At 45.8% G+C, this 25,140-nt stretch overlaps 1 protein-coding gene across 2 annotated transcripts in view; it reads left to right on the forward strand.

Moving 5' to 3' along the window:
- hsd17b3 (hydroxysteroid (17-beta) dehydrogenase 3) overlaps window positions 1–24,664 on the forward strand; it is a 111,657-nt gene extending 86,993 nt beyond the window's left edge. The window contains exons 10-11 of one of the 2 annotated variants that reach the window (XM_085984952.1): window positions 24,151–24,297; window positions 24,428–24,664. In XM_085984952.1, coding sequence (XP_085841078.1) covers window positions 24,151–24,297; window positions 24,428–24,526 — 246 coding nt within the window. In that variant the 3' untranslated portion in view covers window positions 24,527–24,664. The remainder of the gene's footprint in view (window positions 1–24,150; window positions 24,298–24,427) is intronic. The other variant, XM_085984956.1, reaches the window with a different exon arrangement.
- Window positions 24,665–25,140: the final 476 nt, after the last annotated feature.

A 25,140-nucleotide genomic window follows, 5' to 3' on the forward strand; every position in this document is an offset into this window, starting at 1 on the left:
GGCAGCAATACGGCAATCACCATTACAGCCAGCGGGGGAGAAAGGCAAACACGGGAAGCCGCCCTTTTCATAGGCAGGGGAAGAAGACAAGCACGGGAAACCGCCATTTTAAAATAAAAGGAAAAAAAAGGAAATTTTTTTTTGTTTCTCAAGAAGATTGCAAGGATGCCTAAGCGTGGTAACATCAACGATTTCGATGCCGATGTTGAAGATTGGGCCACGTATGTAGAACGCATAGAAGTTTATTGTAAAGCAAATAAGATATCAGATGAGGATAAAGCACTAACCTTATTAAACTTAATGGGTGCGAAGACATACGGGCAATTGAAACACCTTCTATCACCAGAGAAACCGCCGGATAAGACTTTCGCGGATATTGTTACCGTCCTGAAAAATCATTTAAGCCCCACGCCGCTGATGCTAGCGGAACGATTTAAATTTTACAGCAGAAAGCAGCTGAAAGATGAAAGCAATGCTGAATTTTTAATTGAATTGCGTAAGCTAGCAAAGTACTGTCAGTTTGGAACAGGACTAACAGATGCGCTAAGAGATAAATTTGTGTGTGGATTGTTAAAAGAAGAGACACAAAAGCGACTGCTTGAGGAGAATGAGCTGACGCTTGATAAAGCTGTCGCTATGGCAGCATCGCATGAAGCCGCAGCGAGAGGCACGGCGGTAATGCAGCTACGGTCACCGGAACTCAGCACAAATCAAATGGTCTTGGGTACAGTCAAATGTTATCGTTGTGGAAAGACAACGCACGATCAGAACCAGTGCTGGTTCAAAAATAACGAATGCAGAAAATGTGGCAGGCTTGGTCACATAGCTAAAGTATGCCAGTCAGGAGAGAAGACCAGCAACAAAAAGTCACCGCAGGAAAAGTACAGAAAGGTACACAAGGTGACAGAGAACAGTTCGAACGAACAGAAGTCAGATTCAGACGCCAGCAGTAATGAACTGGGTAGCTTAAGAGTACACAACGTTGGTAAGGAAGCAGACCTCCAGACAATTTGGGTCACACTTCAGATAGCAGGAGTCCAAGTGAAGATGGAATTGGACACTGGATCGGCATTGACGGTCATGAATAAGAAAGATTACAAAAGGTTATTCCAACATATTCCCCTACAGGATATGGAGATTGTATTGAAAACATACACGGGGCAAAGAGTATACCCCATCGGAAAGATAGAGGTAAAGGTGGTCCACAAGGGCAAAGAAAGCCGAGGAATGGACTTATATGTGCTACCTGAAGGAGGTCCACCACTACTGGGACGGGAGTGGATTAGAAAAATGAATATGGACTGGCATTCCTTAAAAGCACTAACGGTAGATGCCAGGGAAACAGATGTCAAACCTAAACGATTGTCCAGAATATTGGACAATGCTAAAGAGGTGTTCCAGCAGGGACTGGGAACACTGAGAGGAATTACGGCAAACATCAAGATTGAAGAACATGCACAACCAAAATTTTTCAAAGCCAGACCGGTACCCTATGCGATACGACCTGCTGTGGAAGCGGAGCTGGAAGCGCTAGAACGTTCAGGAGTACTGTCTAAGGTAGACTGGAGTGAGTGGGCTACGCCCATTGTTCCCGTGATGAAACGTCCTTCGAGCAACAAGCCGGGAGAACCAGGGAAGGTTCACATCAGTGGAGATTTCAAGATCACTGTTAATCCGGTGCTTCACACGGTGCAGTATCCGCTTCCGCGGATTGAGGATATCTTCGCTTCATTGTCAGGCGGGAAACACTTCACCAAGATAGACCTGGCGCAGGCGTACTTACAGATGGAAGTTGAGGAAGAGTCACGCCAGTACCTCACGATCAACACGCATAGAGGCTTGTACCGGTATAATAGACTGGTTTTTGGAGTGGCATCGGCTCCAGCAATTTGGCAGAGGGCCATGGAGCAGGTATTACAGGGAATTCCAGGCACACAATGTTACCTGGACGATATTCTGATTACAGGAGAGGGTGACGAGGAACACCTCGCAAATTTGGAACTGGTGCTCATCAGATTGAAAGAATATGGACTTCGAGTTAATCGGCAGAAATGTGAGTTCTTTCAGAAGCGGATCTCGAACTGTGGCCATGTCATTGACCAGGAGGGACTTCATAAGTCTCCTGACAAGATCGAAGTGGTTGTGAAGGCTCCTGCTCCGGTTAATGTATCTCAGTTGAGGTCGTTCCTAGGATTGATTAACTATTACCATAAGTTTCTGCCAAATTTATCCACGGTACTGCACCCGCTGAACGCTCTTTTGCAGAAGGGAGTACCATGGGAGTGGAGCGAGGACTGTAAGAAGGCCTTTCGCAAAAGCAAGGAATTGATAACCTCAGAGGAAGTGTTGGCTCACTTCAACCCAACACTGCCTATTCGTTTGGCTTGTGATGCTTCTCCATATGGTATTGGGGCAGTACTCTCACACAAGTTGCCAAATGGCACGGAGAGGCCAGTCGCGTTCGCATCCAGATCATTGACCTCCGCTGAGCGCAACTATGCTCAGATAGATAGGGAGGCTCTCAGCCTTGTGTGGGGAGTAAAGAAGTTTAATCATTACCTGCAGGGCCAAAAGTTTACGCTTCTGACAGACCATCAGCCGTTGGTATCCATTTTTAACCCCAAGAAGGGTGTGACGGTGATGACAGCACAGAGACTCCAGAGATGGTCCCTTTTCCTAGGGGCACATCAATATCAGATAGAATTCAAAGGTACAAAGCAGCATGGTAATGCTGATGGGCTGTCGCGCCTGCCACTACCTGAAGAAGAGGAGACAACGAAGGTTGACCCTGTTGAGTTATTTCACTCGACCATCATCAAGTGTTTACCAGTCACCAATGCAAGTATTGAAAGAGAAACCAGGAACGACCCGACACTACGAGGTGACAGTGAAGGGATGGCCAGCACATGGTGATTCTCTGTTACCGGCATTCTCGGCAAGACGAGACCAGCTGTCCGTCTGTCAAGGAACATTGATGTATGGAACGAGAGCGATTATTCCTCCTAAGTTAAGGGAAAGAGTTCTAAAGGAACTGCATGAAGGTCATCTGGGGGGAGTCAAGATGAAAAGCCTTGCTAGGGCTTATGTGTGGTGGCCGGGTATCGACCAACAGATAGAGGAGCTGACGAAAAGCTGCTCAGGGTGCCAAAAAGTGCAAAATGCACCTCCGATGCACCGCTGCATCCATGGGAATGGCCTTCAGCCCCATGGCAACGCGTACATATTGACTTTGCTGGTCCATTCATGGACTCCATGTTTCTAATTGCGGTGGACGCACATTCTAAATGGCCAGAAGTGATCAAGATGACTACCACTACTTCAGAAAAGACAATTGCGGTGTTAAGAACGATATTCGCAAGGAACGGATTGCCAGAACAAATATGTTCCGACAACGGACCATAGTTCGTGTCAGAAGAATTCCAAAAATTCTTAAAGAAGAATGGGGTGAAACATTATACCTCTGCCCCATATCATCCGGCTACAAATGGGTTGGCCGAGAGATTTGTACAAACATTCAAAAAGGCAATAAAGGCCATGAGCGAAGATCAGATTCCACTACAACATAAGGTGGACAAGTTTCTATTGGCATATCGAAACGCCGCTCATGCAGTGACAAACCAAAGTCCTGCCATGATGTTTTATAACAGGAGGTTGCGGTCCAGGTTGGACTTGTTAAAACCAAATGTGCGGAGGGAAGTTGAAAACAAACAGTTCCTGCATATAAATAACAAGACCACTCGGAGTTTTGAGGTAGGACAACCAGTGTTGGCCAGGGACTATGGAAACGAGAAATGGCAATCCGGAACAATTCGGGCCAGACAAGGACCCCTGATGTACACGGTAGATGTTGGTAAAAATGTAATACGGCGTCATGCTGACCAACTGGTAGAATCGAGAACAAGGGTCGAACCCATGGTTACGACAGAGACAACCGTGGAAGAAGTTAGTGAACCTGAAGCATCTACCTCGGCAGTGAATGTACCTGATGATGATGTCCAAGACATAAGAGACCAACTAGAGGAGTCACCTCAGCAACAAGAATCAGAGACCCCTGAAAGGCGTTATCCAACTCGAATCAGGAGGCCTCCTGAGAGACTGAACCTTTGAACTGTTTCTACATGAAGTTGTATATGTATATATGTTATTTCTACATGAAGTATATGTATATATGTTATTATGTTATGTTAAATGGGGATATAACTGTTAAGCTAAAAAGGGAGGATTGTGGTGTATGTAACTTGTTCCACCTTAAGAGAACTTAAACCTGTTCCACCTTAAGAGATGTACTACTTTCTCTGGCTGCTGTATACGGTAATACCGGTGGTGACCACACCGGTATATAAGTGCTGTGTAGTAATTTGCTGGGTAGTTCAGCCCTGACCTTCGACTACTAGTAAAGACCTGTTAAAGTTATTCTTGTGGTCTGTGTGCAGTGATTCATATTAACCATAACACAGACTTAACACATGCGTCCTAACCAACAATTCTTAAAGGGACTGCAGGAGGCCGCCATGAAAAAGATACGTTGGTTGAAAAATACTTAACTTTAACCTGAGTGTGGATCCAGAAGGAGCAGGAGAGTGCCCTGCTCACATTCACCTTGTGCCATAGCATACCCACTTCACCAGCCATCAAGTAGGGTGTCAGAGTATACATTGCTCTATTTCTTACCTGCTGACTTTGAGCCATGACATTGGATCATTTTTGGCCTGACTCTTTTTGGAAGCTTTGGAAAGATTATAAATCTTTTTTTAAATTGAAAGATATTAGATTATTTAAAAAAAATTAGATCACATTTTCCCAATGTGGCCATTTTACCTTAAGTGGCTGCATCCCTTTAATTTTTTCTCCGCTGTCTTGAGGGCTGCATAATGTGCTCCTGTTGTGCCATGCACAGTGCTGGAAGGGCACAGAATTTATTTAAATTAGCTTACCTCATGTTCTATTCTGTGGTCAGCTCTTTGTGCAGCAAGTGTGGCAAGTTCTGGTGCCAAAATGAAGTATACACTAAATGGTACGATTCTTCAAGTGGGTGAATAGGATCTAGAGGTATAGTTATGTACAGTGAAAATTCACTGGAATTACACCAGGGATGAAGGGTTCTAGTGAAGAAAGGCTTGGGGCGTGTTTTAACTTGAGGGGGAATTGAATTGCAGTTTTCACAATTCTGACAGGTTTGCAGAGGGTAAAGGTTGTTTTCTCTGGTTGGCGAATTAGTAACAAGGGGGTACAAACTCAGGAATGCGACCAGTTGCACAAAAGTGGAAGCAATCTTTTTTCAGGGGATTATTAAAATATGGAATGCTTTACCATAAATGACTATTGCAGTAGTGGCTATATGGTCACTTTGTGGGACTTCACTCCCAGTAAGGGGGGGGGGGGGGGGAGTGTTGTTGTGGCACGGTGAGCTCATAAAATTGAGCTTGCAGGCCCATGCATCAGATACAAAGCTTTGCTATATTTTATAGATGAAGGGTTTTGGAGGTAAGGAAGATCATGCACTTCAGGATTTCATGCATTTTGGGCAGCCTCTGCCACAGCACTGAACTCTCCCATGTGAAATGGATGCATGAGTAATCCTACAAACTTACCTGCTTCACTTGGATTCTTAAAGGAAGATTATTGCTGTTAAAATTGGTTAACAACTTTGCTTGTTTTTTGCAGTTAAAATTCAAATGTTGAATCCCAGTTTGTCTGATTTAGGTGGTCAGTCAAGTTTGACATACAGTACTTTTTTGTTTATGGATCTTTGTTTATGGATCTTTACTCTGGAAGCTGCTTTCCTGTGTTGGCACAGGCCTGTTAATAATGCATCCTAAATGCACAGAATTAAAAAAATATATGTTTTAAATTATTAACTTTGTTCTGTTTTATAGTTACAAAATTTGTATGGGCTAGTGCAATGAGTAACATGATTACAATAGCTATCATGGTTTTATTTCTGCTGTTCACAATTTATAGTGAAATCATAAATGAGTATAAAGAAAATGTTATGGTTAGCCTTGCATTCATTTTGCCATAAAGTGAACAACAAAAATCTTCCACCTGCACCCTTGCATATTACACCCTTTCCTATGTACAAATCTGGTAAATATGTATTTTCTATTGGCGCAAGTATAAACCCAGCTGAAACAAACTGTTTCCATCCTTTACATTGTTTATTTTGTACATATAACTTGGTGTTTGTTCTTGTTGCTTCCCTTAAAGTAGGCAGATACCTGCAGCAGCGGGTGGGAGGAGATTTGTGGCAAGCTAGCTGTGATGCAGTAGAGCAGGTAGGGCCAGAAGAAGCTGGCCTGAGGGGGGGGCAGGGGGAAAAACTGTTGTAGGTATTCGTGTTGACCTCTCGGGACGAATGCCTACTAAATAATTTAGTTCGAGTTCGGATGAATAATCACTAAGTTGTTTATTAACTGGAACTGACGAAATACAACAGGTAAGCTGGCTTTATACAGGAGCAATGCGAGATAGGTCTTACCCCGATGGGGACTCCATGAGGACTGAGTCCGTAGTCCTCGGGAGAGCATGATGACGTCATCACGCTTAGTCGCATTTTCCCGCTCTTCGGATGTCATGTGACCGCGTCCTGACGCTAGCACGTTGGCCCGCGCTTGGGGCGGTCATGTGACCCGCGCCAATACGTCGGCGCGTTCACCCGGTGCGGAGGCTGGCCATTGAGGCCGAAGTCGTGACCGCGGTAGCAGAAGCTGGAGGCCGAGCTGAGCCGGCGCTTGCCGTGGGGGATCGCGTCGCTCATGTCTGCCGGCCGATGCGGCCGAAGTCGCGGTAGGCCGGGCTGTGCCGGCAGCTGTCGCGCGTACGTCTGACGTCAGCGCATTAGGGCGCATCTTAAAGGGGCAACGGCCCCCACAGGTAAGTTAAAGGGGCAATGGCCCAAACAGGTAAGTAATACACGTACAGTTAGGTTAAAGTGAATTATATACATTATATGTGTAAGGGACACCCGGTGGAACCGCCACACTGTCACATTTCCAGAAAAGCTGGAAACCTTCGAGGCCAATTGCTTTGTGACAGGCTGCCGTAAGGAAAACAGCCTTATAATAGGGATCACTTCATTGAATCAAAAGTTTGTGGGTTCAGGTCCCACTCCAGAGACTTGAGTCGATAATCTAGACCTGACAGTTCAATGCAGTACTGAGTGAGCACTGCAACATCAAGGTGCCATCTTTCGGATGAGTGTTTTAAAATTCTCATCCTTGCTTACTAATCCCTCCATGGACTCTCCCCTCCCTATCTCTAACCTCCTCCAGCCCTACAACCCTCGGATCTCTGCACTCCTCCAATTCTGGCCTCTTGCACATCCCTGATTTTAATCGCTCCACCATTGGTGGCTGTGCCTTCAGCTGCTGAGACCCTAAGCTTGAATTCCCTCCCTAAACCTCTCTACCTCCTTAACCTATCTCTTTGACCAAGGTTTTGGTCATTTGTCCTTGTATGACTGTCAAATTTTGTTTGATAATGCTCCTGTGAAGCACCTTGGGATGTTTTACTACGTTAATGGTGCTATATAACTGTAAGTTGTTGCTGCTAAACAGAGTCTGCCCCCTCTGAGATTCCATGACACTGTTTCAAAGAGCAAGTGAGTTCTCTCTAGGGTCCTGGCCAATATTTATCCCTCACCCAACACTGCTAAAACCGATTATCTGGTCACTTATTTCATTGCAAGTTGTGGGATCTTGCTGTGCACAAATTGGCTGTTGCTACATTACAACAGTAACTACACTTCCAAAGTACTTAATTAGTTGTAAAGCACTTTGGGACAATCTGAGGTTGTGAAAGGCATTCCATAAATGCAAGTTATTTTTTAATATCTTTCCACCAAGATGCAGTCTTGGCAAGTAACATACACCTGCTTCATACATGTGTACATTGCACTAAGGGCAACAGAGATGGAATTTGGTGTGGTGGTGTTCCCAGATGATAGCAAGTGGAACTGGAGGAAGGGAGTGGACATAAGCACCCCCACCCCACCTTTCAACATCTGAAGAAACCCAAATGGAGCAGAGACCCAGTGTAACCATGTCCCAATCCATAAATCTGCTCCTGCTTGGTTTAGTAGCCAGTCAGTATGGCAAAAGCCCTGAAGAGGATGCTGATATTAAGCTGAAGGCTGAGGAGTTGCCAGATGTACACTCAATACAGGAAGGAAGACCAACCTGGCAACATGTAAAAGATAACCATTTCAATTAAAAAATCAGTCACCCAGCACAATTTCTGACTGCATGCTCCCAATGAACTGCTGTTCCAACCCCCATTCAAACTTTTATCCTCTGTTTGACCTCAGCAACTCTGCATCCATGTCCTCTGCTACATCCATTTTTTGGATGAGACGTTCAACAGATGCCTACCCAGGTGGATGTAAAAGAACATAGGAACAGGGGTAGGACAATCAGACCCTCGAGCCTGTTTTGCCATTCAATGAGATCATGGCTGATCTGCATCTTGACTCCATCCACCTCCTTATACCCTTGTCTAGCAAAAATCTATCTCCAATTTAAAATTATTAATTGATCTAGCACCTACTGCTTTTTGTTCCATACTTCTACCACCCTTTGTGTGAAGTGTTTCCTAACTTCTCATTGGTCTGGCTCTGATTTTAAGGTTATGGCCCTTTGTCCTAGAGTACGAGCTGTAAAAAGTGAAATTTAGTTAACATTTTGGGGGCAAAATTCGGTTGCTTTGCTCGTAACAGGGCGCAAAGCAACTAGCACCCGGGCGCAGCACCGCTAACACCTCCTGCTAAATTCAGCAGGAGGTTCGTGGTGGTGGTTATCGGTGGCGCTGTGTGACGTCATCATGTGCAGCGCCCCGGCTGCATACTTCGGTCGAGCCACCTGAATTGCCACCGGACGCTATGCCCGACAGGGTCAGGGGGGTGTATGTGCAGCCGGGGCAACGATATTTAAAGGGGAGGTGCCGGGCAGCCATTTTTTGGCTGCTAGCACCTGCCCCCTCTGCCATCCCCCAGCAGGGTGCAGGCCCCGATCAGGCAGCCCGGCACTCCTCGAGTGCTGGACTCTTCTGCCGGCACCCCAATCCCTGGTGGGCCAGCTGGGCCCCGGGTCACGCTGCGCAAAGCCCCTCCCCTTTAAGGGGAGGAAGGCCTACAGTGCGACGTGCCAACGCGGGTGGCGCTGCGGCACATAGCGCCGCAATATTCTCTGGAAGTGCCCCAAGAGGGAGGGGGAGTGCTTCCAGTAGCGCCCCGCCTCCTCCTTGGGGTGCAACCATTGAATTTCGGGCACAGTGGCGCTAACCCCGGCGAAGTTAGCGCCCAAAAGGTGCGTGACCGAATTTTTGCCCGTTTGAATTTAACTTAGAACTTTAAAAACTGTAGTTAACAGAAACTGCCTGTCCCTCTTTTAAATGGACCAAGTAAATTAAACAAATAAACTGTAATTAAAACTCTAAAACTTTAAATAAACCTTAGCAAATCAAATTAAAATTTGGTTGTCCAAATTAATTATGCACTCCAGTCCCCGCGGCGCCCACCGGTCACGGAAGTCCTCGAGCGTGCCGGCGGACACCGCGTGCTCCATCTCCAGGGCCACCCGGGCGCGAACATGGCCACGGAAGAGAGGGAGGCAATCTGGCTGGACGAAGAAACTGCCTGTCCCTCTTTTTTAAAAAGAACCAAGTAAATTAAACAAATAAACTGTAATTAAACCTCTAAAACTTTAAATAAACCTTAGCAAATCAAATTAAAATTTGGTTGTCCAATCCAATTATGCACTCCAGTCCCCACGGCGCCCACCGGTCACGGAAGTGCTCAAGCGCGCCGGCGGACACCGCGTGCTCCATCTCCAGGGCCACCCAGGCGCGAACATGGCCGCAGAAGAGAGGGAGGCAATCTGGCTGGACGAAGAAACTGCCTGTCAGTGGCAGTTAACTGTCAGTTGTAAGTGTTTGTCTTGAATAGGTGCTAATTACTGTGAGCAGGGAGCTGAGTCAGCACTTGTAACTTGGGTGTGGCTCCAAGGTTATAAAAGTAAACAAGCAAAATACTGGGATGCTGGAAATCTGAAACAAAAACAGAAAATGCTGGAAACACTCAGCAGGTCAGCAGCATCATAGAGAGAGAAATAGTTAATGTTTCAGGTCGATGACCCTTCGTCAGAGCTGGAAAAAGTTGGAGATCGAACAGGTTTTAAACAAGTGTAGGGGCTGGGAAAGGGGTAGAGGAGGGGAGATCTATCACAGACCTTCCCTTTTCTGTTTTTGTTTTGTATAAAAGTAAACACCAATTATCTTAAATGGAATGCTTCTAAACCGTGTTAAAGTTGGGGATTTGGAATGAGTGGGAATTCGGAAGGAGGTGCTGCATTTTGTCTTCAATACTTGTAGTACTTTGTTGCAGGTTTAATTTATAGGTAGATTAAATTAAACTAGATCAAGTAATTAGTTTAAAAACTAAACTATAAGAAAAGTTTGTATTTAGTTAAATAACTAAAAAAAGGTTATATAGGGATGGCGGTGCTGGTGGTGTGCTGCAACTGCAACATGTGGGAGTTTGTGGAGAGCATTGTGATCCTGGACAACCACGTCTCTAAGGGGTCGATTTTCCTGGAGCCGTCAGGCAGGGTTTCAGGCGTGTGGGGGAGGAAATTGCAAAAATAGGGGGTCGTGACCCTCCCCCCGCCTGATTCGCCGCTCCGTCCGACTTTCACCCTGGTGTTTCAATCCGACCCGAATCAGTCCCGCCCGCAGCAGGCAGGACTGGTCGTCGGGAGCCTAATCACCAATAATTGGCATCTTTAATGCCATTTTAAGGGGCCCTTGCTATTTTCAGCCTTTCCCCCCACTAAGCACGCCTGGTGAGAACCCCGCTGATGGATCCTGGCGTGAACAATGTCTGCTTGCTTACTTTCAGCTGCAGGTCAATCAGGAAAGAAGAGATTTAATCAGACAGCATTTGTAGGTTGCAGGAACTTGTTGTTTCAGGTTTGGGGCAACTTGTTCCAGGCTTAGGCACAGCTGTGGAAGGTTGGAGCCTCACACACTTCTCCAGTGTGACCTCCTGCGAGTCCCCTCTCGCCACCCTCACTCAGCGCTTCCTCAACTGAGGCACCTACCAGAAGCATGGGAGGCCTTTTTTTCCTTCCCCTCTTGGCATTAGAGGACCTCCAGCCCCAATCGCGAAATGACAAACGCCACAACTGCAGAAGTTGCCATCTGAAATTTTATTTACAATAACCAACTGATGGCATTTTTAAAATAAACACATTTCACCCAAGTGACTACCCTTGTGATTAGTGGTGCTTTATTTTTCTCTTACGCGTGCTCCTACGTAGTGGTTCCCCTGTGGCTTCAGCAGATGTGGAGGCCCCTTGCTCACTTTCCTGCTGCTCCTGTCTCGACACCTTTGGTGGGCATCCTCTGGGGTGGCGCGCCTGTGAGGGCGCACCAGCAGTCTGCTGCTCCTGCGGCTGTGCAGGGGTTGAGACCTCTTTCTCCGTTGGGTGTGGACTCCGGTGGGGCTCTGACCGAGGGCTCTGCAGTGGCATGGAAGTGTGAACGCTTGGAGAGGAGCCCCCACTTCCTTGAGGTCTGCCACCAACCTCCCTCTCATGGGTCAGGTCCCCCTCAGTGCCTGCAAGTGGCTTGAGAGCAGCTTGCTGCACATCAGGGGGGCCATGGGGACCCGTTTCTACAATGGCAGTCCTACTCGGAGGGCCTGCCATGAAGGTCTGGTTTCTCTGCTCAATAGCTGACCATCGCTCCCCCAGAGATGTCAGTCTATTCTGAACACTCACCATGTTTTCAACACTCTGGCGACTTAGCTCCTCCGTGGCCGTAGCCATCCTCTCCTCTACTGTAGCCATCCTTTCAGCGGAGGTTGCCATCCTTTCTGTGGTGATGCGTTCATGCACCAATGACTCCACAAAGGCTCTGCTCATGTTCGCTATGGACTCCTCCATTTGCTCCACACTTGCAGCGACCCTGGAGACAAAACCTGCCAGAGTCTCCTGCATCTGTGCATGGAGATCCATCACCTCTTCTCTTGTGGATGGACCCAGAGGCAGAGGGTCGAGATGCAGCAGAGCTGAGCTGGCAGAGTCCTGCGCCCTCTGACGAGGACTCTCCACTGCTGTCCCTGTCTCCACAATCTGCTGATGCTCACTTGTGAGCTGTGATACACCAGGTGACAACACTACCCTATCTCGCGAAGGTCCCACCGAGGTGTGTGTCTGCGCTGGTGCTGGGTGCGCTGAATTCTGCTGACGCTGCGCCCTCAGAGGTTGGGGATGGGGGCTTTGGATAGTCCTGTGAGGGAGTAAAGGAAAGAGTTAGAGATGTGATGCCAAGGTTACATGCACATTGGATTTTGCAGATGTTCATAGGTCCAAATGATGTAGCTTCAGAATCATAACAGCGACTCATGTTATGTCAATGAGAGAGATGGAAAACTATTCTGTCACCAGCTTGCGGGCCTGCCCCTGTCTCTCCTTCCGCAGCCACATCGGCCCCGACAATTTCCAGGACTCCTTCCTCCCAGGGTGTCAGGTGGGCTATTGAGGGTGGGCCTCCTCTAGTCCTGGCTCGCTCTCTGTTGTTGTGAGCTCTCTTTTCCTGCAATGAGGAAGACAAGTAGAGTTTGAGTGAGAATGAAGGAGTGAGTGTAGATTGCATAGCATAGCTACTTAGAGGGAGACAAAGATGGTGTGAGGCTGCAAGACCAAGGGCCCTCTCTGTGTGTTGTCAGTTGTGCTTAAAGCATCAGAGTGAGAGGGAGTGTGAGGGCTGTATGGTGGAATAGTTATGTGAATGTGAGCATAGAGAGGGGGAATGGGTATGGGTGCATGGATGTGACTGTGAAGTGGGATGTGGAGGAAGAGAGTGCTAAAGCTGACTGCTGGTGGGGAAAGGCAATGGGGATCAGTTTGAGGGTGATGGAAACTTCATACTTACTTTTCCTGTACGGTGAAGGTCATGGAATCGCTTCCGACACTGTATCCAGGTTCTTCTGGTGACTCCCAGCGAGTTGACATCTGCTGCCACCTGCATCCATGCAGCCTTGGTCTCAGTGGGAGGCCTCTTCCTCCCTGACCTAGGGAAGAGGACCTCCCTGTGGGCCCTCACCCCATCCAATAATGTCTGTAGTGACGACTCGTCGAATTTGACGGCAGCTCGGGGTCTGGCACTGGCCACAGCTGCTGCAGGCCCCTCTGCCATACTGAATGGCTCGTTGGGAAGCCTGCAGAGGTTGCAGTGCTTGCTATAGACTTTAAAAGCACCATGAATGATGACATCATATTGTGGGGCTTTCTGACTGGAAGTAGTCAATTAGCAAGGGTGCCCACACGCTGCAAATGAATTGGCCAATTGAGGGAAAATTGCATCCAGCTGGCAGACCCATTTATATTCGTGTGGGAACCCCGACGTTCGGGGAACCCGACAATTCCCCGCAGCTGTGGGAAAATTGACCCCTAAGTCTCTGCATCTTGAGGAACTTCAGCTCAGTTGTTAAGCTGGGCAGCCATTACAGGGCATCAAGGAGCCTCAGTTATCTGGGCACTTTAATCCAGTAGGCAGTCACACCACTTGGGTTAGGTACTAGTACAGGTCTGGTTAGTGATCAGGAACAGGAGGGTATGACTGCAACTCTGGCAGGTAAGGGGACCCCCGGTGCAGTGCTGGAGGAGCCTCGGCCTTTGCCCTTATCCAATAGGTATGAGGTTCTTGCTGCCTGAGTATGAAGGCAAAGTCTGCAGGGTGAATGAGCAAATTGACCAAGGCACAATGGTACAGGAGGCCCTTCAAGTGGGGGGAGTGAAAGGAATGTTGTAGTGTTTGGAGACATTATAGTCAGGGGGGATAGATACTGTTCTCTGCAGTTGCGACCAGGAGTTCGGAAAGTTGTGTTGCCTGCCTGGTGCCAGGGTTAAGGATATCTCCTCACGGTGGGAGTGGGAGTGTCCAGTTGTTGTGGTCCACGTAGGAACCAACGACATAGCAGAACCTCATAGTTCTGCTGAGCGTTTGAGCTAGGGTCCAAATTAAAACACAGAACCTCAAAGGTAATAAGCTCTGGATTGTTACCTGAGCCACATGCAAATTGGCATAGGGACAAGCAAATCCAAGTTAAATGCGTGGCTCCAAGAGTGGTGTGGGAGGAAGGAGTTTCGATTCATGGGGCAATGACACCAGTACTGGGGAAAGATTGAGCTGTTCCATTGGGATGGGCTCCACTTGTACTGGGCTGGACCAGTGTCCTGGCGAATCAATTAACTAGGTTTTTAAGAAGGGGGGTGGGGAGGGGAGGGGTCAGGTGAGGGAAATTTAGAAACCTAAAGAGTAAAGTCAAGGCAATGGAGCAGTGTAGCGATTTGGGTACAGAGAAGCAGAGTGTGGCAGGAAGGGGACAAAGTTTAACGGTAATAGTGCATCAATGAATAAAGTGAAAGCTGGAATTAATAAGTTAAAATTAAAGGCTCTTTATCTGAATGCACGAAGCATTTGTAACAAGATAGATAAATTAGTGGCACAAATAGAGATAAATCTTTGATCTAATAGCCATTAGAGACATGGTTGCAAGATGACCAAGGTTGGGAATTAAATATTCCAGAGTACTTGATGTTTTGAAAAGACAGGCAGAATGAAAAAGGGGGTGGTAGCCCTGATGATAAGGGATGACAATATAAGGACAGTAGAGGTTCTTGGATCAGAAGATCAGGAAGTAGAATCAGTTTGGATGGAGATAAGAAATAACAAGGGGTGGAAAACACTGGTGGGAGTAGTTGATCAGCCCCCTAACAGTAGCTTTACTGTTGGACAGAGTATTAATCAAGTAATAATAGGAACGTGTGACAAAGGAAATAAAATAATCATGTGCGACTTTAATCTTCATAGAGTAGGCAATCAAATTGGCCAAAAAGGACCAAGAGATTGATTGATTAAGAGGGGAAAAATAGAGTATGAGAGTAAAAGGATAAAAGTGGATTGTAAAAGCTTCAAGTATGGAAAAAGTAAAAGATTAGTGAAGACAAATATAGGTCCCTTACAGTCAGAAATGGGAGAATTTATAATGGGGAACAAGGAAATGGAAGAGCAATTAAACAAATACTTTGGTTCTGTCTTCACGGAAGAGGACACAAATAACTTTCTAGAAATGCTAGGGAACCAAGGGTCTAGTGAGAAGGAGGAATTAAAGGAAATTAGTATTAGTAAAAAAATAGTGCTTAGAAATTAATGAGACTGAAAACTGATCAATCCCCAGGACCTGATAATCTGCATCCCAGAGTACTAAAAGGTAGCCATGGAAATAATGGATGCATTGGTTGTCATCTTCCCAAATTCTATAGATTATGGAACAGTTCCTACAGATTGGAGGGTGGCAAATGTAACCCCACTATTTAAAAAAGGAGGGAGAGAGAAAACAGGGAACTACAGACTGGTTAGCCTAAGATCAGTAGTAGGGAAAATGCTAGAGTCTATTATAAAGGATGTGATAAAAGGACACTTAGAAAATATCAATGGGATTAGACAAAGTCAACATGGATTTATGAAAGGGAAATCGTGTTTGACAAACCTACTGGAGTTTTTTGAGGATGTAACTGGTAGAATAGATAAAGGAGAACCAGTGGATGTGGTATATTTGGATTTTCAGAAGGCCTTTGATAAAGTCCCACAAGAGAATGGTGTGCAAAATTAAAGCACATGGGATTGGGGGTAATATACTGGCATGGATTGAAAATTGGTAAACAGAGAAGGAATATATGGGTCTTTTTCAGGGTGGCAGGCGGTGACTAGTGGGGTACCGCAGGGATCAGTGCTTGGGCCCCAGCTATTCACAATATATATCAATGATTTGGATGAGGGAACCAAATGTAATATTTCCAAGTTTACTGATGACACAAAACTAGGTGGGATTGTGAGGAGGGTGCAAAGAGGCTTCAAGGCAATTTAGACAAGTTGAGTGAGTGGGCAAATACATGGCAGATGCAGTATAACATGGATAAATGTGAAGTTATCCACTTTGGTAGGAAAAACAGAAAGGCAGAGTATTATTTAAATGGTGATAGATTGGGAAATGTTGATGTACAAAGGGACCTGGGTGTCCTTGTACACCAGTCACTGAAAGCAAAGATGCAGCAAGCAGTTAGGAAGGCAAATGGTATGTTGGCCTTCATTGCAAGAGGATTTGAGTAGAAGAGCAAGGGTGTCTTACTACAGTTATACAGGGCCTTGGTGAGACCACACCTGGAGCACTGTGTGCAGTTTTGGTCTCCTTACCTAAGAGAGGATATACTTGCCATAGAGGGAGTGCAGCGAAGGTTCACCAGACTGATTCCTGGGATGGCAGGACTGTCATAGGAGGAGAGATTGGGTCGACTAGGCCTGTATTCACTAGAGTTTAGAAGAATGAGAGGGGATCTCATTGAAACGTATAAAATTCTGACAGGGCTAGACAGACTGGATGCAGGGAGGATGTTTCCCCTGGCTGGGGGGTCTAGAACGAGGGGGTCACAATCTCAGGATACGGGGTAGGACATTTAGGACTGAGATGAGAAGTTTCTTCACTCAGGGTGGTGAACCTGTGGAGTTCTCTACCACAGAAGGCTGTGGAGGCCAAGTCACTGAATATATTTAAGAAGGTGATAGATTTCTAGACACAAAAGGCATCAAGGGGTATGGGGAGAAATAGAAACTCCACGGGAAAAGTGATCCATCCAAGGCTAACTAAAGAAGTTAAGGATCATATTAACTTAAAAGAAGAGGCTTATAATGTTACAAAGAATAGTAGTAAGCTTGAGGTTTGGGAGAGCTTTAGGAACCAGCAAAGGATGACCAAAAATTGATGAGGGAGAAAATAGAATGAGAGTAAACTAGCAAGAAATATAAAAACAGAATCTAAGAATTTCTACAAGTATGTAAAAAGGGAGAGTTGCAAAAGTAAGCATTGGTCCCTTAGAGGCTGAGACAGGAGAAATTATAATAGGGAATAAGGAAATGGCAGGGACTTTAAACAGATTTTGTATCTGTCTTCACAGTAGAAGACACAAAGTATACCAAAAATAGGGGGGAATCAAGAGGCTAATGAGTGAGGAACTTAAAAATAATTATCAGTAGAGGAAAAAGTACTTGAGAAACTAATGGGACTAAAAGCTGACAAATCCCCTGGACCTGATGGCCTACATCCTAGGGTTCTAAAAGAAGTGGCTGCAGAGATAGTGAATGCATTGGTTGTGATCTTCCAACATTCACTAGATTCTAGAACGGGCCCAGCAGATTAGAAGATAGCAAATGTAACCCTGCTATTCAAGAAAGGAGGGAGAGAGAAAACCGAGAACTACAGGCAGATTAGCCTAACATTAGTTGGCAAAATGCTGGAATCCACTATTAAGGAAGTGGTAACAGGGCACTTAGAAAATCATATGATTAGGCAAAGTCAGCATGGTTTGATAAAATGTGTTAAACATGATTTCCCTTTCATTAGTGTTTTTTGAGGATGTAACTTGCAGGGTAGATAAAGGGAAACCAGTGGATGTAGTATATTTGGATTTCGAAAAGGCATTTGATAAGGTGGCACAAAAAGTTATTGCGCAAGATAAGGGCTCATGGGATTGGGGGTAATATTAGCTTGGATAGAGGATTGGTTAACAGACAGAACAGTAGGGATAAATGGGTCATTTTCTGGCTGGCAGGCTGTAACTCATGGGGTACTGCAAGGATCAGTGCTTGGGCCTCAGCTATTTACAATCTATATTAATGACTTGGATGAAGGGACCAAGTGCAATATATTCAACTGGACTGGAAACAGCTACTTAAAGGAGTGTCCAAGCAGTGGGAGGCATTCAAGGAGGAGATCCGGAGGGTTCAGACCAAATATGTGCCCTTGAAGAAAAAAGGTGGGACTAACAAATCTAGAGCCCCCTGGATGTCTAGGGACATGCAGGGTAGGATAAAGGAAAAAAGGGAGGCGTATGACAGATACAGAGGGCTAAATACTCCAGAATCTTTAGAGGAGTACAGAAAGTGCAGGGGTGCAATTAAAAATATTAGGAAAGCAAAGAGCATGAAAAATTCTTGGCAAGTAAAATCAAGGAAAACCCAAAGATGTTTTAGAAATATATTAAGAGGATAACTAAAGAAAGGGTAGGGCCTATTCGAGATCATGAGGGTAATCTGTGTGTGGAGGCGGGAGACAGCGGTAGGGTTCTTAATGAATACTTTTGCGTCTGTTTTCACAAAGGAGAGGGACGAAGCAGACATTGCTATCGGGGGAGGTGTGTGAAATATTAGATGAAATAAACATAGTGAAAGAGGAAGTATTAAGGGGTTTAACAGCTTTAAAAGTGGATAAATCCCCAGGCCTGGATTAAATGTATCCCAGGCTGTTAAGCGAAGCAAAAGGGAAATAGCAGAGGCTCTGACCATCATTTTTCAATCCTCTCTGGCTTCAGGAGGACTGCTAATGTGGTACCCTTGTTTAAAAAGGGAGAAAAGGATAGACCGAGTAATTACAGGCCAGTCAGCCTAACCTCGGTGGTGGGAAAATTATTGGAAAGAATTCTGAAGGACAGGATAAATCTTCATTTAGAAAGACCTGGATTAATCAAGGATAGTCAGCACGGATTTGTTAAGGGAAGGTCGTGTCTGACAAACTTGATTGAATTTTTTGGGGCGGTAACAAGGTGGGTAAATGAGGGTAGTGCATTTGATGTAGTGTATATGACCTTTAGCAAGGCTTTTGATAAGGTTCCACATGGCAGACTGGTCACAAAGTTAAAAGCCCATGGGATCCGGGGCAAAGTGTCAAGTTGGATTCAAAACTGGCTCGGAGACAGGAAGCAAAGGGTAATGGTTGATGGGTGTTTTTGTGACCGGAAGGCTGTTTCCAGTGGGGTTCCGCAGGGCTCAGTACTAGGTCCCTTGCTTTTTGTGGTATATATCAACGATCTTGACTTGAATATAGAGGGTATGATTAAGAAGCTTGTGGATGATAAAATCGGCTGTGTAGTTGATACTGAAGAAGGAAGCTGTAGACTGCAGGAAGATATCAATAAATCAGTCAGGTGGGCAGAACAGTGGCAAATGGAATTCAGTCCGGAAAAGTGTGAGTTAATGCCTTTGGGGAGGGTTAACAAGGAAAAGGAATATACATTAAATGGTAGGACACTGAGTAGTGTAGAGGAATAAAGGGACCTTGGAGTGCATGTCCACAGATCCCTGAAGGTAGCAGGCCAAGTAGATAAGGTGGTTAAGAAGGCATACGGAATGCTTGCCTTTATTAGCTGTGGCATAGAATATAAGAGCAGGGGGTTATGCTTCAACTGTATAAAACACTAATTAGGTCTCAGCTAGAGTACTGCGTGCAGTTCTGGTCACCACATTACAGGAAAGATGTGATTGCACTAGAGAGGGTACAGAGGAGATTTACAAGGATGTCGCTGGGAGTAGAGAACCTTAGCTATGAGGAAAGATTGGATAGGTTGGAGCTGTTTTCCTTGGAACAGAGGAGGCTGAGGGGAGACCTTATTGAGGTGTATAAAATTGAGGAGCATAGATAAAGTGGATAGAAAGGACCTATTTCCCTTAGCAGAGGGGTCATAAACCAGGGGGCACAGATTTAAAGTAATTGGTGGAAGTTTGAGGGGAAATTTCTGCACCCAGAGGGATGAGGGAGTCTGGAACTCACTGTCTGAAAGGGTGGGAGAGGCAGGAACCCTAACCACATTTAAAAAGTACTTGGATTTGCACTTGGGATACTCTAACCTGCAGGGCTACAGACCAAGAACTGGGAAGTGGGATTAGGCTGAATAGCTCTTTGTTGGCTGGCGTGGACACGATGGGCCAAAATGGTCTCCTTCCGTGCTGTAACTTTCTATGATTCTAACTTTGCTGATGATACAAAGCTAGGTGGGAAAATAAGCTGTGAGGAGGATGCAATGAGCCTGCAAAGGGGTATAGACAGGTTAAGTGAGTGGGCAGGAAGGTGGCAGATGGAGTACAATGTGCGGAAAGGTAAGGTTATTCACTTTTTTGTAGGAAGACTAGAAAAACAGTATATTTAATGGTGAGAAACTATTCAGTGTTGGTGTTCAGAGATTTAGGTGTCCTCATACATGAAACAAAGTTAGCATGAAGGTACAGCAAGCAAATGGCATGTTGGCCTTTATTGCAAGGGAGTTGGAGTACAAGAGTAGGGAAATCCTACTACAATTGTACAGGGCCTTGGTGAGATCACACCTTGGTGCACAGTTTTGGTCTCCGTATCTGAGGAAGGACATACTTGCCTTAGAGGCAGTGCCACGAAGGTTCACTAGATTTGATCCTTGGAATGAGTGTTGTCCTATGAGGAGAGACTGATAAGATTGGGCCTATACTGTGTGGAGTTTAGAAGAATGAGGTGATCTCATTGAAACATAGATTGTGAGGGAGATTGACCGGGTAGATGCTGAGAGGTTGTTTCCCCTGACTGGAGAGTCTAGAACCAGGGGGTGTAGTCTCAGGATAAGGGGTCTGCCCTTAAGACTGAGATGAGGAGGAATTTCTTCACTCAGGGTTATAAATATTTGGAATTCTCTACCCCAAAGGGCTGTGGTGCCAAGTCATTGAGTATATCCAAGGTTGAGGTAGGTTTTTGGACTCTAGGGGAATCGAGGGATATGGGGATCGGGTGGGAAAGTTGAGTTGAGGTCGAAGATCAGCCGTGATCTTATTGAATGGCGGAGCAGGCTCAAGGGGCCGTATGGCCTACCCCTGCCCCTAATTCTTGTTATCTAAGATGACACCACAGAGTCTTTAAAGAGACTCCACCACACTCTCTGCCAGCATTGAAACTCCTTGGCAGGCCTTCCAGTACATCATGTATAGCTGTTTGAGACCAGCAGTTTTTGTTTCATGGCTGGGCCCATGAAGTCCTCATCTCTATCCTCCTCAGCAGAACTGGGTGAGGACATTGTCCTCTGGCAAACTGTCTCCTGTCTTCTGCTATCGGTACCTGCTGCTGCTCACTGACTCTGGATATTTCAGCACGTGCAGCCGCCTCTGGCTCACTAGTCCATGCGGAGTACCAATGTCTAAGCTGGTGCCTGGGAGGGATGGATCGAGTGACGCTGCAGCCTCAGGTTGGTTGTTCTCCTTTGAAGTGTCTTGCTGTGCATGGGTAGGACATAGAAGAAGGAGAAAAGGGATGAGTTAGAATGGCAGATGAAAGGTGGACATTTTCTGGTAGTAGTCTTGAATTTTTGTATGTTCATAATAGAATTTGAAGATGTGAAGCTTGCTGCATATTTGCTGAAGTGAATGAAGGGTTACAAGTAATATGCAAACATGCTACTCTGGTAAGTCACCAGCCTCGCCTTCCCTGATGTTGTTTGCTCTGTCTCAGCCACTGATACTGGGTGAGGGCAACGATGTTGGCGACAACTCTTCATCCTCCCTCCCCTGGTCTTGTTCCTCTCAACCTTGTGTATGATCTTGTCCTGTAGAAAGGGGTGGAGGTTAGTGAGTGGCTGTTGTAAAAGTAAGTGGAGATGTGTGGGCTTTATGCATATAATGGATGTAGTGAGTTTTAGAAGAAGGAAGATTGGATGAGGAGGTGATGCATGTAAAGTGGATGCAATGTGAAGTGAGGGAGGAGTTGGTGGTTGTGCAATTGGCAGTATGTGAGAAGAGCATAGTGTTAGTGTGTGGTGTGAAGAGTGGAAAGGAAGTGAATGTGGTTTGAATGAGAGATGTTGCAGTGTGCCCTAGTGATTGTATGCTGAAGGATGTGATGGAGAGGAAAGAATTGTTCGGATGGAGAGGAGGTTCAAGGAGTACTGAGCTGCTATTGAGCAGTGAAGAGCTCTACTCGCCCTTGGTGCTCTTGAGGTTATCGAACCTCTCACTGACACACTTGGCCACCTCTATCTGGGCCAGCTACTATGACCGGAAAGCCCTGCAGCGGGTAGTCAAAACTGCCCAACGCATTACCGGCACCCGGCTACCGACCATAGAGCACATATACCAGAAACGCTGTTTACGGAGGTCACGGACCATCATCAAAGACCCTACCCACCCCAGCCACAGTCTGTTCACCCTCCTGCCATCTGGGAGACGCTACAGATGCATTCACACCCGAACGACCAGATTTAGGAACAGCTTCTTTCCCAGGGCTGTCATCCTACTGAACTCTACAAATAAACTCTAAAGCCTGCACATCTGCCAATGCACTTTATTATGTTTATGTTTATGTTAATGTATTACAAGCCAAATGAATGTTGAATGTTTAAATGTCTTAATCTAAATGTACACTCTCGGGAGCCGCAAGCCTACATTTCGTTGTACTGCACTTGTGCACTAACAATGACAATAAAGTTGATTATTATTATTATTATTATTATTATTATTATATTATGACCTTGGGAATGCTCTTGTAGCTTCTGGGGAACAGTTATTCCCTCCTTGCTCTTACTTCTCCACTAAGACCTCCAGGGAGGCATCAGAAAAGCAAGGGAGGGCGAGCTCTTTGACTCAACTCTGCAGACAAAATGTGTTTGAGTTGTCCAATGTAAAATCCAAGCTGAGGATGCAACCACCCTTGAGGTTCATCCCTGCTTTAAGCAGGCCTAGGGAGTCGCATGCATAATGTGAGCAGGCTACCCGATTCGCAACACAATCTGGAAGGCAGTCCATCAAAATTAAAATGAGACCCGGGAGTTAAAATGGCTTGGCTCATGGGGGGCTTGCTGCTTTCCTGATTCATGGCCCAAGTTAAAAAAATTAGGGCTATATTTTCCATTGTACCGTCTAATCCTCCTGTCCTTATTAAACAAATCGGCTGTGATCCTGTGTGCAGCATGTAACAGTTGAGTGACTAATAATACATTAAAAATCTTGCATATGCCCACCCTGTCCATTTATTCTATTACAAATTCCTATGTCTATATTTATAATGAAGGCTGCCTATTTAAACCTGTCGTGCTATAATTATACCTGTCCCTTGTTGAGGTGCTGCATCCTCCCCACCCCTCCCTCTGTGCTCTGTCCTCCAGCAGTCTTCTATTCTCTTCCCTGCAGGGCTCTAATTCACCTGTAACCTCTTGCAATACTCTACATTTCTCTTTCTGTCACCCTCTATGCCTCTCTACCTTCTGTTTCCCTCCTACTGTGCCTCTAACCCTGCTCTACTCTTTCCAGCTTCTAGTGTGAAGTAATGCATTTGGGGAGGGCAATAAGGAAAGGGAATACACAATACTATCAAGTCACTAGTAGGCCAGCCAGAATCACCAGTTTGCCTCAAGGCAGACAGTGCCGGCTGCATTCAGGAGAACATTCTCTCCCTCCACCACTGGCGCACTAGCTGCAGTGTGTACCATCTACAAGATTCACTGCAGCAACTCACCAAGGCTTCAACAGCACCTCTCAAACCCGTGACCTATACCACCTAGAAGGACAAGGGCAGCAAGCGCATGGGAACACCACCACCTGCAAGTTCCCTTCCAAGTCGCACACCATCCTGACTTGGAAATATATCGCTGTTCCTTCATCGTCGCTGGGTCAAAATCCTGGCACTCCCTCCTTTAAAAGCACTGTGGGAGTACCTTCACCACACAGACTGCAGGCGGTTCAAGTTGCTCACCACCACCTTAAGGGCAATAAATGCTGGCCTTGCCAGCGACGCCCACATCCCATGAATGAATTTAAAAAAAAAGCAGCCTAAAAGGACCACTGCAGGCTGTCACCAAAAAGGCAAGTTTGTATAAAAATACCTGACTGTAGACCCGGGAGGAGCAGGAGTGTTCTGACCGACCTTGTGTTATAACAGTGGCTGCAGCTGGCCATCACTCCCACCACCCCTCTTTCCAATTACAACCTCATCTCTCAATTGCCCCCGTCTCCTGGTTCCCTTTTAAGGACTTAACTGAAATCTGCTGCCAGCAACGCAATGGCCCGATCTTCGAGGCCTCTGTCGAGCTGCCTGGAGACACCAATTAGGTGTTTGAGGCCCAATATTCGGTGCACCTCGGGCATATCGAGGTGCAGGGATTGTTCCCTGTGCCTGTTTTTTGATGTGAACAAATGTTTACCCTTCAGTGTTCGGGTCTCACTCACATTTATGTGATTTGGGGCCCAAAATCTTTTCCATTATTTTCTAGCAGCACTTAGAATACAGCATTTGTTTTTTGCTTTATTTTACAGTGTTTAATGCCCTATTCTGTTGCTTCTCAAATGTCACGTGTTAAGCCTGGGGTGATTGCACAGTCGGCCAAAGACTATGTGAGGAAATCATTGGATTGTGCTTTGCTTGGAGATCGATGCTATGGGTGTCTGCCACATGAGATTCTGGTAATCATTTGCAGTGAAAATTCATCTTGCTGTCAGGCTTAGTGATGGAATGTTAACTAATCATTGCAAAAGTGTATTTGTAAATCACACTCGATACATCAGATTACCTTTTAAACAATTTGTTTTTTAGGCCTATGTTTATGATAAAATCCCTCGCTGGATTATTTGCACTGATGTGGTTCTGGATAAAATGAAGGACTGTATAGTGCAGAGTTCTGCCAAAGGATAGAGCAACAATCAACCCTTCATTATCTTCATCCAGTTCATGGTGATTTTATAGTCCACTGTAATGTCACTACTGTATTCAAATTATAGCTTTGCTGAAAAATATTTAATGTTTTTCTGATTAAAAATATTAACAAGCTTACTACTACAATTTTCATCAAAATTACAAATATGTAATGAAGTTTGGCTATTGAAATATAGGCCCTGATAACTCAAAGGCGCATTTACAGGGATATGTGGCGGGGGGGGGGGGGTGGCGGTGGGGGGGGGGTGGTGGTGGTGGGGGGGCGGTGGGGGGAATGGGTTTAGGGGAGGGAGAGGTGGTGCAATATCTATGTGGGTGGGTGGGACCCAGAAGAACTTTCAGCATGTCTCTCTGCCATTTTAACACAGCCACCTCGTTAGAATAGAACTTCTGGGTATGGTGTGAATGTGTAGCAGTGGGTGTGGTGCGGATCCACGTGACAGGATCTCAACTTAAAGGGCCAATCCAAAGATGGAATTTGAAGGAGTTAGGAGTTTGAACCAAGAGAGTATGAAGTCTCCTCATCAATTCAGAACAAAGGCTGCATCCCACTTTAATGGTGCATTGCTTGATGTACTGCTGGGTGGAGTGAG

The sequence above is a fragment of the Somniosus microcephalus genome, chromosome 1 (genome assembly GCF_052327205.1).
Source record: "Somniosus microcephalus isolate GS21.2 chromosome 1, FLI_Smic_1.0, whole genome shotgun sequence".
NCBI lineage: Eukaryota > Metazoa > Chordata > Chondrichthyes > Squaliformes > Somniosidae > Somniosus > Somniosus microcephalus.